Source organism: Podarcis liolepis (assembly GCF_965112155.1).
Source record: "Podarcis liolepis genome assembly, chromosome: 16".
NCBI lineage: Eukaryota > Metazoa > Chordata > Lepidosauria > Squamata > Lacertidae > Podarcis > Podarcis liolepis.
The window spans coordinates 24,767,197-24,780,049 of NC_139567.1; the positions used below are offsets into that span (position 1 = coordinate 24,767,197).

General features: G+C 41.4%; 1 protein-coding gene and 1 long non-coding RNA gene across 2 annotated transcripts in view; both read right to left on the reverse strand.

The window, feature by feature from the left end:
• Positions 1 to 8,392, reverse strand: part of JAM3 (junctional adhesion molecule 3) — a 44,289-nt gene extending 35,897 nt beyond the window's left edge. The window contains exon 1 of the mRNA XM_083479495.1: positions 8,216 to 8,392. Coding sequence (XP_083335621.1) covers positions 8,216 to 8,267 — 52 coding nt within the window. The 5' untranslated portion in view covers positions 8,268 to 8,392. The remainder of the gene's footprint in view (positions 1 to 8,215) is intronic.
• The window catches only part of LOC310695342, a 362,862-nt gene that overhangs the window by 124,312 nt on the left and 225,697 nt on the right, over positions 1 to 12,853 (reverse strand). The gene's annotated exons all lie outside the window — the stretch shown is intronic.

Below are 12,853 nucleotides of genomic sequence, written 5' to 3' on the forward strand. Positions count from 1 at the left end.
GAGCCTATCAGTCTTTTTCTTTTCTTTTTTTCAAGCTCTGGAGGATTATACTTTGGGGACTCAAAAACGGCAGGGGAAGATGTGTAGAAACACGACAGCCTTAGAGGTGGGAGAAAAAAAGTATTTCCCAAAAAAACTTCGCAGTAGGGATGGTTTTGCAGTACCTTTAGTCACTGTGCAGGAAATAATACTTGGGAAGTCTGAGTAGACTTTGACTAGAGATCCCTTCAATAGAGGACATGAAAACATAAGAAGAGCCTGCTGGATCAGGCCAGGGGTCCATGCAGTCCAACATCCTGTTCTCCGAGAGGCCAACCTGATGCTTCTGAGAAACCTGCAAGCAGGTTCTGAGCACAAGGGCACTCCCTGCTCCTATGGCTTCCAGCAACTGGTATTCAGAAGCATACCTGCTTCCGACTTGGAGGTAGAGCATTGCCACTGTGGCTAGTAGGCACTGACAGCCTTTATCCTCCATCAATTTGTCTAACCTCCTTTCAAAGCCATCCAAGTTGGTGGTCATCACTGTCTCTTGCGTGAGGAACTTCCATAGTTTAACTATGAGCTGCATTAAGAAGTACATTCCTTTGTCTGTTCTGAACCTTCCAACATTTGGCCTCGCCGGATGTCCCCAAGTTCTAGCATTGCATTATGGGAGAGGGAGAAAAACTTTCCCCTATCCGTTTTCTCCATGCCATGAAGAATTTTCCTAAATAATAGGTTAAAAACTTCTCTTTTTTTGGAAGTGGGGAGGCAGAGAAGGTCCTCCTTTCCTTTCACTCTGCAGTTTTAATATGAAATCTTAGGCGCAGTATCACGCCCAGAGCTCAGAAACGGCTCAAGCTAATGATATTCCCTGTCGCAAAGTGCGCCTAGAAAAATGGGAGTTTTGAACACTAACTGGGCAGCAGTGATGCTTGGGCATACATTTCTGATGCAGTTATGGCAAGGAAACAAAGTACAGACAACTTGTGCTTTCTTGTCCTCTTGATCAGCAAGGAACAGCCGAAGCCGCTCTCCATGCCTCTGAAAGCTCAGCTGCCACCTGCTTCTGCATTCTACCAATCACCCATATTTCAGAAGCTTTGACCATAATAATCAGAAAGCATTATGGGAAGTGTTTTGTCCGTCACAATGAACAAAAGGAGCTTCACATGAATGGCAAATCTGAGATGATGTATTTTTGCCACTTAGTAGCCTGAATTAATCAGTACATCCTCGTTCAGTATTCTGCAACGCATTTCGCTATCGGCCTATGTTGTACTTTGGCAATAGTGTGTTGACATTGTCTTTTCCAGAAGTGCTTGTGCTGGCTTTGGCTTAAACAAATAAGATACCTAGTGTAATTATTTCAATGGAATGATGTACCTATGATTAAATTACAGTTACAATAAGCCCCTTGCTATTCTACTTGTTTTGTTCGTCTGATAGGTCAAACGGCTGTGGCACCCATAATCTGTGAAGACAAGTGGCGGCAATCTCTTGTGAAGATTGTTAGGGTTGGGGATAACCTATGACGGAGTTGTTGTTTTCCCCTCCAACAGAAATATGCCTTATGCTTTTAATCTTCCTGCTGGAAGAGGAAACAGATTGAGAATGGAACCACGTTAATTAATTTTGTGTCTTTGCTTCATCAGCTTTTATGGGATGCGACTTCTAAACAAGCCTCCAGACAGCATTAAATGTTCAGCATCTCAGGCAGAGAGAGATTTAGTTTACCCCAAACCATTTTGCAACAAATGGTTTCGCATAACGGGAAGACGGAAGATGTGGGGGATTCTGAATCAGCACTTACTGGCCTATGAGAATCGAGTGTCCTATCTCTTTCCCCCACCCCAACCCCACACTACAGCTCACCCCTGCTTTGCGGGGTGGGGGTGGGAATGATTCACTGACATTCCTTGGATTAGTGGGGATGGGTGCAATCAGCTGTGAAACATTACTTCTAAATTTACAGCAGCATCCAGTTCTGCCTCAACACACATGCACAAAAATAAAGGGGGTTTGCAAAGAATGCCAAAGAAAAGATGTGGTTTGCTAAAGAGCAAAAGTTAGTACAAACAACTCACCATTGTTCTACCCCAGTGGTTTTTCAAACCGTGTTCCAGAGAATGTTGGTGTTGCTTGGCAGTGTATCAAGGGTTACTCAACAAGAAGATTAGTGATGGTAGACACTCTCCCACCACTGACTACAACGACTCATGCTCATTGTTACCAACCTGTCCCAATACAGTGGTACCTTGGTTTTCGAGCATCTTGGAAGCCAAACATTTCCGTTTTTGAACACGCCTCGGAAGTCAAATGGCTTCCACTGCATGTTTTTCAATTTTCTCAATGGACATTGCAGACAGCCCTTTGCACCTTGGTTGTCAAACGTTTCAGAAGTCGAACGGTCTTCTGAAACAGATTACCTTCGACAACTGAGGTTCCACTGTACACAGTGGTTTGGCAGTGTTGGGTGCCTTCTAGGTGCACTATTAGTTTGATGAGATCGATGAGGCCCGAAGGGAAACAGCGCCGGTTGTGACAAATACAGATCAGAATGGAAACTGCTGCCTTCTTACATCCCTCATGGCAACCCTTTGCTGCTCAGGAGGACACTGCAGCCTATAGCCTTGATGGATCATCACAAAGGACAGCTGTGAACAGAACTGGGGATTTCTAGTACTATCCAGAGAAACTCTTGACTGGGACGTGATGTGGGGAAAGTTGCCTTGAAAAGAGAAAATCTGAAAAACACTTTTAAAACTTGAAAATGGGACGGCTAAATGGACAGCAGACGAGCCTTAAGTGAACCACAAGTAACCCGAACGAACCTGGAAATTGGAAAGAAGTATATTTATACTTCAAAACCTCACAGACTTTGTTTTGTTTTGTAAGCAAAGCAGCGGTTATTTATAGCTCAAATTATAAGCACGCCAATGGAATTGTCAATGAGGTAAACCCACCACCACTGGTAGCCATCCAGACAATGCAACATTAATCCTGGGCAATATTAATAAAGACGGGTCAAAAAAAGAGAAAGGAATCAAAGTTCATAGCTGGGTCACTTGACTTTCAGCACAGAGAAGGAAAGAGACATGGGCGGTGTTTGCACACACTTACACACACCTCTCCACGAATTGAGGCGTATTTGAGCAACAAAAAACAGTTGTGATAAATGTCAAGAGGGAGAGGCAGCTTGCTAGTATCACACATTCTTTGCCAACAGCTGTAGAGTGGACCCAGGCAAGAGGAACGCACAGATGCTTCTCTTACGGTTTGACGAAGTTGCTGGTTATTTACTGCTGGATGAAAAACACCAAATCCTGCCTAAAGGATGTTACTGAACTTGCCATTTGAAACGCCCAATTTTGGCTCAGCTCAATGAGTTTGTATTTGCATGCAACTGCCCTGGTTACTGCACATTAATGATGCATGCAGCTCCTTGCCCTAATGACATTCTTGGCATTCAAGTCCCCCTTCCCAATTGAGAAGTCTGAAAGTCTAAAATCTACAACCCCACAAAAGCTTCCACGGGCCTAGACAGCTGGCTTGGAGCATTTGCTTGCTTGAACGACAGCTGGATGTTACTTTTTTAAAGAAGGGGGTGGTTGCAGGGACTCTCAAGATATTCTTACTACAACGCTACAAAAAGACCTTTGTGGACACAAAACCCACTTGTGACTCTGGAGAATTTCATGACTCTCAACTATCTTAGCACACCATAGGATGCAAATCCTCACTGACGATTCTGTCCCAAGGTTGAGGAGTTGGTGGGGTTATAAGAAATTAGGAGTCCAGGGCAATGGCCAAACAGCTGGTTTTAAGTATAGGATACCCCATAAAAATCACTACTTCATTTAGAAGTTGTATGGAATGGGCTATAGCAAGTCACACACTTTTTGGCTTGAATTATCTGTCTTGCGGTTATAAAGAAGCAAAGAACAATAAAGCACTTTGAACATTTGTGCATGTTGACTTGCAGATCAGTCTCACGGATTCAGTAAAATTTACTCCCATGGAGAAGAGGATGTAGTATTTCTAGTAGTACTCAACATTTTTAAAGAATCTTGACAGAGGAGAGACAGAATTTAGGTAAAATTCCAAAACCCACATTAGGGCTGTACTTTTTTGTCTGGCTGACCAAATTGTGACAGAATAATATATGCAAGCTTTCAAGTTCTCCATAACTCTTAATTTGGCTAGGTGCTATATAAAACAAGGGTGAGATGCTGGAAAAGAATGTGAGAATTGGAGCCATGGATGGCGTCTGCATTTAGTCACAAGATGGAATGTGGGAGAGGTAGCAGACATTCAACTGAGGCTCTGTTCATCGCTTTGCAGAACCTGCTGGAAATGAGGAGCACACACTGGCTGATCCCCCATATGGGAGGAAATATATAAACCAGCTTCATCAGATCTAGCCTGATAACCCAGAATTCCTCTTGGACACGGGGACACAAAACCCCTCCTCCACTTGATTGCTTTTATGGTTTAATATGGTTGTGATGGTTATGTATATGGTTATGTCTCTCTGTTCCCTCAAATCCCTCCTCAAAATCTGTTTTTTCTGTGAATCCATAATCTCTATCCCAAACTGAACCCAAAAGCCTGACATATGCATGGACCTTCTTCTATGTGAACTCATCTGATCCACTGAGATCTGAAACAAAGTGCCTTCTTCAGGAGCCCCCACCTCAATAATAATAATAATAATAATAATAATAATAATAATAATAATAATAATAATTTATTTATACCCTGTCCATCTGGACTGGGTTTCCCCAGCCACTCTGGGTGGCTTACAGCATATCTAAAAACAAAAAAAAATCAAGCATTAAAGTAAGTGACTACACTAGTATCCTAATTAAAAAATAATTATTTCACCTATTATTTTTAATGGTTTTGCTGGCTGTCCGTATTTAAATTTATTTCAATTGTTTTTATCAAGCTTCTATGTAAAGGCCTGCTGCAGCTATAGATTTTTAGATGATGTTGGTTACCTTATTGTTTTATTGCTGCGGTCTGTATTTTGCTGTTTTGATTATTATAGCACACTCTGATTTAGGCTGCAATCTTACGCATATTTACTTGGAAGTAAAACTCACTGAACTCAGTGGGTCTTGCTTCTGCATAGACATGTATAAGATTCCACTATTAGAGTACTATTTGTTTTATAGTTGTGAACTGGTTTTTAGACTGGTAAGCAGAAAATTAGTATATATCTATTTTAATTTATTAATTTTCTTGGGTTCATCCCTTATCTTCTCTTTCCTATCACTGTCCTTTGTTGGGAATGTAGATGTTTTATTTAAAATACATACATGTATAGTATACATATAGATAATGCACACAGACCAGCATTTCTTGTCTTTTTGTCAGATTCAGTCTTCAAGGCAGCTAACAAAAAAGAATCCTAAATTCCAGAATTAACAAACTAAAAACCATTCAGTAATGTGGCATTGAATTATTGAGGGGGGGTTTCCCTCCAGTCCTTTCTTTTTCCATGGATCCCCCCTCCCCCCATTTCATAAGGTCAGTAGTGACAAGGAAGGGCTTCAAATACAGTATTAGACAACCGTGGTATCAGAAACTGTTTTGATGCAAACTGAAAATATTTTGCTGCAAATTACCCTAGGCAAATCATTCTAATTTATGTACACAGAGATAACCCCCCCTTCACAGACTTTTTTCCAATTAAAATTGGAAGATTCAGGGAATACTCTGTCTCCAATATCCTCCAGGGCAGGAGCGATGATTCTAGCAAAATGCAAGTTTTATGGGAGAAGGTAGTTGTTTAGAAAAACTGGTTTTAGAATTATTTAGAGCTGTATTGGTTTTATTTTTATTTATTTAATTTATTAAATTTGTATACTGCCCTTCATCTGAAGATCATGGGGGCAGTTAAAACTAGCACCTTTAATTCTGTCCAGAAAAAAAAGCTAGTGAAGATCTTCAAATAATGGCAAATGTGGGTCCCATGTTCAGTAACCTGCCTGGCATTTACTGATGTTTGCAATTCACACTGTAAAGAGCTTAGGGCAGGAACCTTTTAATGCCACTCTGTAAAAAACTATGAGTGCTGAATGCTATATGCGCCAATCTGGTATCAGTCAGAATTTTTATAACTTGTTCCACAGTCTGTAACAGACACATTTTGGTATTTCACAGCTGTTTTGCAAATAAGCTCAGATGTGTTATTTAAACTGTTGTTACTGTCCCAGACCAAAGGCATAATAGACTGTAGAAACTGAAATAAAGTTTGGAAAAGTAGTATCAGAAGATCTTGGAGAGCTACCTTTCAAAATGCCCACTCCAGAGGGAAATTTCTTTGTAGAAAGAAACCTATGTGAGATTGTGTATTTTTCTGGCAGTTGCAAGAGAAGACGCACATTTGTGTGTGGTTATCGCAAGCAATAATTTACACAGGAGGTAAGTATTACTTCCTACACTGAATGATTTCGATGTAAGAAGCAGGATTAAAAACACCACATTTATCTCTATTTTGCCTGTCTGTCTGGGGGTGAGGACACAAATGGTTGAGAGAGACCCCCCCCCTCCCCCAAACTGTGACTGCCACTCTCCAACTCCCTCCCTGGGGCCTTTATTAATAGCCAGACAACAAGCAAGTCCCAACTCATTCGTGAATGGAATTAACAAATGTTTTTGCAATTAAAGCTGCAAACATTTGCGTGGGGCTCCAGGAACAAAGGGTGTCTCTGTTGCCAAGTGAATAGGATCCAGTATCAACTCTGCCTGCCTGGCCAACCATCACATTCCTGATTCCCTCATCCTCTGGAAAGGTGGGGGTGGTGCTTGAGTTATGGAGAGAGTTTTAGGGAAGCAAGGTCCCTTATTTCTTATTGGGGTGGGGTTCACTGTCATATTCTTCAAAGGTACCAAGACAAAAAACAAGTCATTGGATTGGGGAGGGGAGGAACACGCCTTTCCCTCTTGTTTTATAATTAAATCTTGGGGTTGGGGTATTTGTGTATGTGCATATATTCTGAATACACAAACAAATTACATGCAGATGGGAGTAATGAGTGCTAATGCCAATTTTTAAAAGGGACACGAAACTTTTATAAAAATGGTGACCCACAATTTCCATTTTTCTACCTGTATTGTACTAAAACAAAGTCTACTCACTTCCATCAAAACTCCTACCCCAACCCTAAAATAACTACAGGTAAGTAGCCGTGTTGTTCTGCTGTAGGCGAAACAAAATGAATAAAATTCCTTCCAGTAGCACCTTAGAGACCAAATAAGTTAGTTATTGGTATGAGCTTTCGTGTGCATGCACACTTCTTCAGATATCTGTTTACTTGGATGGGATAGATTGAGCTAGGGAGAATCTTCATTAGTACTTTATTCTAAGTGCAGGGAACCCCCCCCCCCAAAAAAAAAACCTTTCCCTTTTGTCTCAGTGTTTTTCAGATTATAAACCCAAGGGCAGGGACTATCTCATCCTTGACATTTGTAAGCAGCTCTGGGAGCCTTTTGGGGGCTGAAAAGCAGGATCAAAACACTTTAAATAGATAAACACATTTTTAAGTGTAATAAATATGCGGAGGGACAGGGGACTCTCAGCTGCAGAAATGTTTCCAAACCTTACACCCCGTTCACTTTTAAATACTTTGTTAGTACAATGTCTTTTACTCCAAGGCTGCTGTGAGGTTCCATACCACACAGACATCAACATCTTATTTTTAAGTACGGTCTTATCAGCACAGAGCACCACCAAACAAAAGGGGAAAGACTTTCTCTCACCACTTTTTAAAAAGTGGGCTAAAACTTTCCCTTTCATCCCTCCCTTCTAGTTTGAATAAATGTTGCTGCCCTCTCCGTTGCAAAACTCAACATCCCCCCCACCTAAAAACAAAACCCTCCCCAAGCCACACATTTGTGAATGCAAAAGCCACCCTCAATAGCCTCTATTGTCCCAGGCAGCCTTCGCTCCTCGATGATGGGAAGGGTGCAAAGCTCACGCATGACCCCCGCCCTGCTTGCACAGCAGCCAGGCACCCCCGCCCCTTCAAATTTCCAACTCGTGGCTGCTGAAAACAATGATGGGCGGGGGAGGGGGCTGAAGTATAATCGCCCCACTCCGCTGCAAACCGCTCAGCCTCGTTATCCCCCCCGCAAATAAAAACCGGGGTCCCTCTAGGCAAAGCCCGCGCGACCCGCCGCCCCCAAACCCCGGACCTCTCCCGTTCCCCAGCCGGGCGAGACTCACGGAACATGGGAAGCAACAGCAGGAGAAGGAGCGCCCGCCGCCTGAGCGCCATGATGGGGATGCAACTAAGCCGTCCGCCTGGCCGGGCCGGAGCTTGCGCATTCCCCGTCTGGCCAGGTCCCAGCGCCGGGTGGGAGGAGAGAAAGGGAAGGAGGGAAGGAGGGAGCGAGCGGGAGATGCCCGCCTTAGCAGCACTCGGCTGCTCGGGCAACGGTTGCTAGGAGACGAGAGATGCTGGGGCTCCGTTGCCTCGGCAACCGCATCCACAGTCGTGCGGAGGGGCAGGAGAAGCCTGGAAAGGATGGATGCGGCGGTTAGCTCCATGGGTTTGTTTGTTTCTTCCAAAGCCCCCACCTCCCACAAGGAAACGGTTTGGGAACCTGGGCCCCGGGGTCGCGGGGAGTAACGGAGTCGAAGCGAGTGGTTGAAGGTACCATCGAAACAGTATCCAGGTGACAAGAAATGCTAGGTCCGTCCCAGAAAGTGACCAGGAACTTAGGGAAAGTAGACTGTGAGAACTGGTTAGGGCGCTTTTACTATTTGTTATTACAGTTATTAATATTAATCGTGCATGTGTAGAGTTAAAAAATACATCACACACATGCATATTTAGAATAACACAAACAAGCTTGTGTACTTGAAATTGTTTAAATTGTTTTTATATGTAAAATGGTTGTTGCCCCCTCTATGTTTCATTGTCCTTTATTGTGGCATTGCTTTGAGATGCTTCATAGGAAGCAACTTATAATTGTAATAAATTAGTTTGAATATCATTCTAAAACTTATTCCAGAGCATCACAGGACCCTTTTCAGAAGAAATGAGATGTTTAATGTGGTTTAGTTAATTACTTTTATCTCACTTCTCTACACAAAGGGTGTTTCCAATGAGGAGCTTAATACTGTAAACAGGCCATTCAGATGTTGCAAACAGGTTGCTGTCAACAGGTGTGTGTATGTTAACTAATCATCCCACCCACCCTGATTTCCCTGGAAAGAATAAATCTGGATTAAATGAGGGAGTGGGAAATTACAGGCTGACATTTTGATGGCAATGATACCATCAAAATGGTGCTGCAAAAAAAAAATTGCATCCTTGATAAGCACTGAGCTCACAGTAAACACCTATCTAGAAGCACCCAAATTATTTGAGAGTAGCTTATAAAATAGAACCTGAAATACATACCATAAGAGCAACAAATCAGAACAAATCAATAAATACCAATAAGTAATCCAAAATACAGACCCAGTATTGCAGCTGGTAAAATGTTAAATTAAACACCTATACAATCTCAGAATAAGTAACAGGCTTCTATTCAGCAATAGGCATGAAGGAGAGTTGCATCTAAACCTGGCTTTCTGTAAGAAGCACATATTTTTTACAAATTATGGGTTAGTCCCATTTCAAGTGTTCCTCATGTTTCATTTCATAATAGATACTCATCAAAGACAACATAATGCGTCAAATGGCCATTTGGGACAGGGGTCCTATAGAACCTGATTTTTTTTCTGTGTAGCACTTCAACCCTGCAATGTGAGAAACAATTCTAAAGAGTGACTTTGAGCATGTGCAGTGTGCCATTCTTTTAGCTTATCCTTGATTAAAAATAGAACTAATCATCACACATCTCATTTTATGGAGAAATGACTCTAAATCAAAAGACATTATTTCTTGAAAGTCTTGAGGTCCAGCATATCTTATTTTAGAAATTAAGCATTGCTTACTAAGAATAAAATAGGATTTTATGTACCTATCTGATAAAGAGGATCCAAATATGAATGGATGTCAATTAACAACTATAGTCTCAGGGAAAACAGACCTGATCATAAGGATGTTTTTATACCTCATATGATGAAATGAAACTATTCAGCCATTTTGTACAAGTTGTAATGGGAGAAGCAACATCACTTGGCAAGGGACTGACTATGGAGAACAAAGGAGAGAGAGAGAGAGAGAGATTCAGCCCAGAGACAGTTGAAGATAAAGCCAGGGTCATTTGCCTGTTCAACGGGGTGTATGATAACAATGTCAGTGGATAAGGAAAAAATATGAAGAAATGAGAGCTAGGGAGGAAATATTAGCTAAGTCTTACATGCAGATTTCCACTTCTCCCATCATGGATATAAAACTTTCAAATAAACAAAATTAAATAAGTAAGGCTGCTGGCCCTTGAAATCTCATCAAATATTAAAAAGTTAGGCACTGTAGAGAAAGATTAACAAAACTGATCTATTTTAGTAGCGTCTAACATGCAGTTCCTTACAGGGGTAGGTATACAATTACAGGCAGCAATAGTCATTTGCATCCCAAAGACCCACTTTTTGGAGTACAGACAGTGTAAACACATCTGATCTCAATGTTTACAAGATCTAATGGCAGAGCTAAGACTGAATAACCGCTATTCTGGCTCTTGTCCACAGCACACACAAAAATGGACACTCCAGAAATATGATTGCACAAAGAAATGAGCAGATTTTGGCTAGAGGCTCTGCTGCACCTCAAGAGCCAAGAGTTAGAAAACTGTCCATTTGGGAGAGCTGTTTTCAAGTCTTCCCTCTTCCATATGCTCTTTGTGAGGTCCTGGACCAGTTGCTATTTCTAGACCTTAGTTTCCCATCTGAAAAATGGTTTGCAGGTTTGTTGCGAGGAGGAAACATGACAGAGATTATTGCAATTCCATCTGAAAAATTCAAAAAAGCAATGTGTGATAACAGTACCAAAGAACTCATTTAAACTAGCCATAAAAAAAGCAAACTCTCTTCCCTGTGATATCTCTTTCTCTTTCTCCCTCTTTCCTTCTTTCTTTCTTTCTTTCTAGGTGTAGATTCATTGGCCACAAAAGGGGGAGGAAAGAGTTTGATTTGGTCAACTTTCTTTAGACAATTGTTTTTTGGTATTTGCAGAGAATTATTGATGAGACTAAGCCAAGAAGTGCCTCACAGTGGCAAACTGAGTTTCCTTTAAAGTTTTGCTGCATACACTGCATTGTGATGGCTTCCCATCAGCTTTTTTATGGCTAACTGAGGTTTATTGAGGCAGCATCAGACTTCTTTCCCATCTGTGTCTGCTTTCATACTCCACTTGCAAACTGAAATCTGAGTTCATGATAATCTACACGATGAGGCCCCCCCTTTCTTCCCAACCCTATACTGCATATAACACCAATGTCTCACAGCAAATGTAACTGAAGAACCTGAAGAAGGAGACAATGCATGTGCTTTTGAAAACGAGGGGAAATTATTGTTTTTTTAAGAAGAAAAGGAGTGTGTGGCAGCCCCCAGTCTTTAAAGAGCCCCCTCCCCTATTACATCATTAGAACCAGAACATAAACCTATGAAACCAGAAAAGAGCAAAATAATAATAATAATAAAAATCAATGTTTGGTCCAGATCCTAGGCATTGCACCCTCACTAAAGGAGGCTGTATGGATGATTCTCTAAATGATTGTAGGATGGCGTGTGTACCTGAGCTTATGGCCTCAAATTCTCTTTATCGTACATGCTGCTTTATTACAAAAATGATGACTAGACTACTTATCCTAAACTGAATAGTTAGTAGCCCAACCACCCCCTCCAGAACCCACTGCTCTCAACTGACTTTCAACTGCCTCACATTCAAACTCCCTTTCAAATCCTCATCCAATCATCACTCACCACCAGAATTCCACAATCTCTCTTTCCCCCTCCCTCCTTAACATTCCCTCAATAATTCTGATACAATTACCTTAATAACCCTATTACATTCAATATTTTATACACACTGCTCCCTGTAACCATACTGTTAGAAGAACTTGAGCTTCCCATTCCTGGTTCCTAGGAAATGGGGGTGAGCAAACTGCAGGTTCTCCATCCCTGTCCTGAAAACCAGGTGTCTTCCCCCAAACGATTGTAGTTTGTTAGGGGTTCTGGGGATTGTAGGTCTGTGAGAGGGAAGCCACAATGGCACGAATCATTTTGGGCGAAGTCATGTGCTTTAAAGGCGCATTGGGTGCTCTTTAAAACATAGCATCGGGTGTCAAATCAAAAGGTATATAGGGAATGGAAAATATTTAAAGAATACTTAAAAACGTGCTGTACGAACAATAAGATACTTGCAGAAATAGAGTGGTACTGGTAACCAAGAATTACATAAAATACAACAGTGGATTATATATCTATATACAAAACACAATAATATGAATCTGCAAGGAATACAGATAATACAAGTAGTATAATGAGAATTATTGGAAGTTATATATTTTAATCTGTCATGTAAGTGTAATATATTGTATTTGTCTATGTTTGTTTCTTTATCTTTTCTTATTTCATTGTTTCTATTTCGTATCCTTTTCTGTTTTATATGTTATGTAATCCATGTATATTTGTTTATGTGAAAATTAACCAAGATTTTCTTTAAAAAAACCAAAACACATAGCATCATAGAATTGTAGAGTTGGAAGGGATCCTGAGGGTTATCTAGTCCAACCCCCTGCGATGAAGGAATCTCAACTAGGTGATCCATGGCCGATGGCGATCCAAGCGCTGCTTAAAAACCTCCAAGGAAGGAGAGTCACTGCTTCGGGCCCTAAGGGCCTCTGGAGCAGGAGAAAACAAGCTTGCTCCATCCCCCATGTGACAGCCCTTTAGACTTTAGTTCTTGAA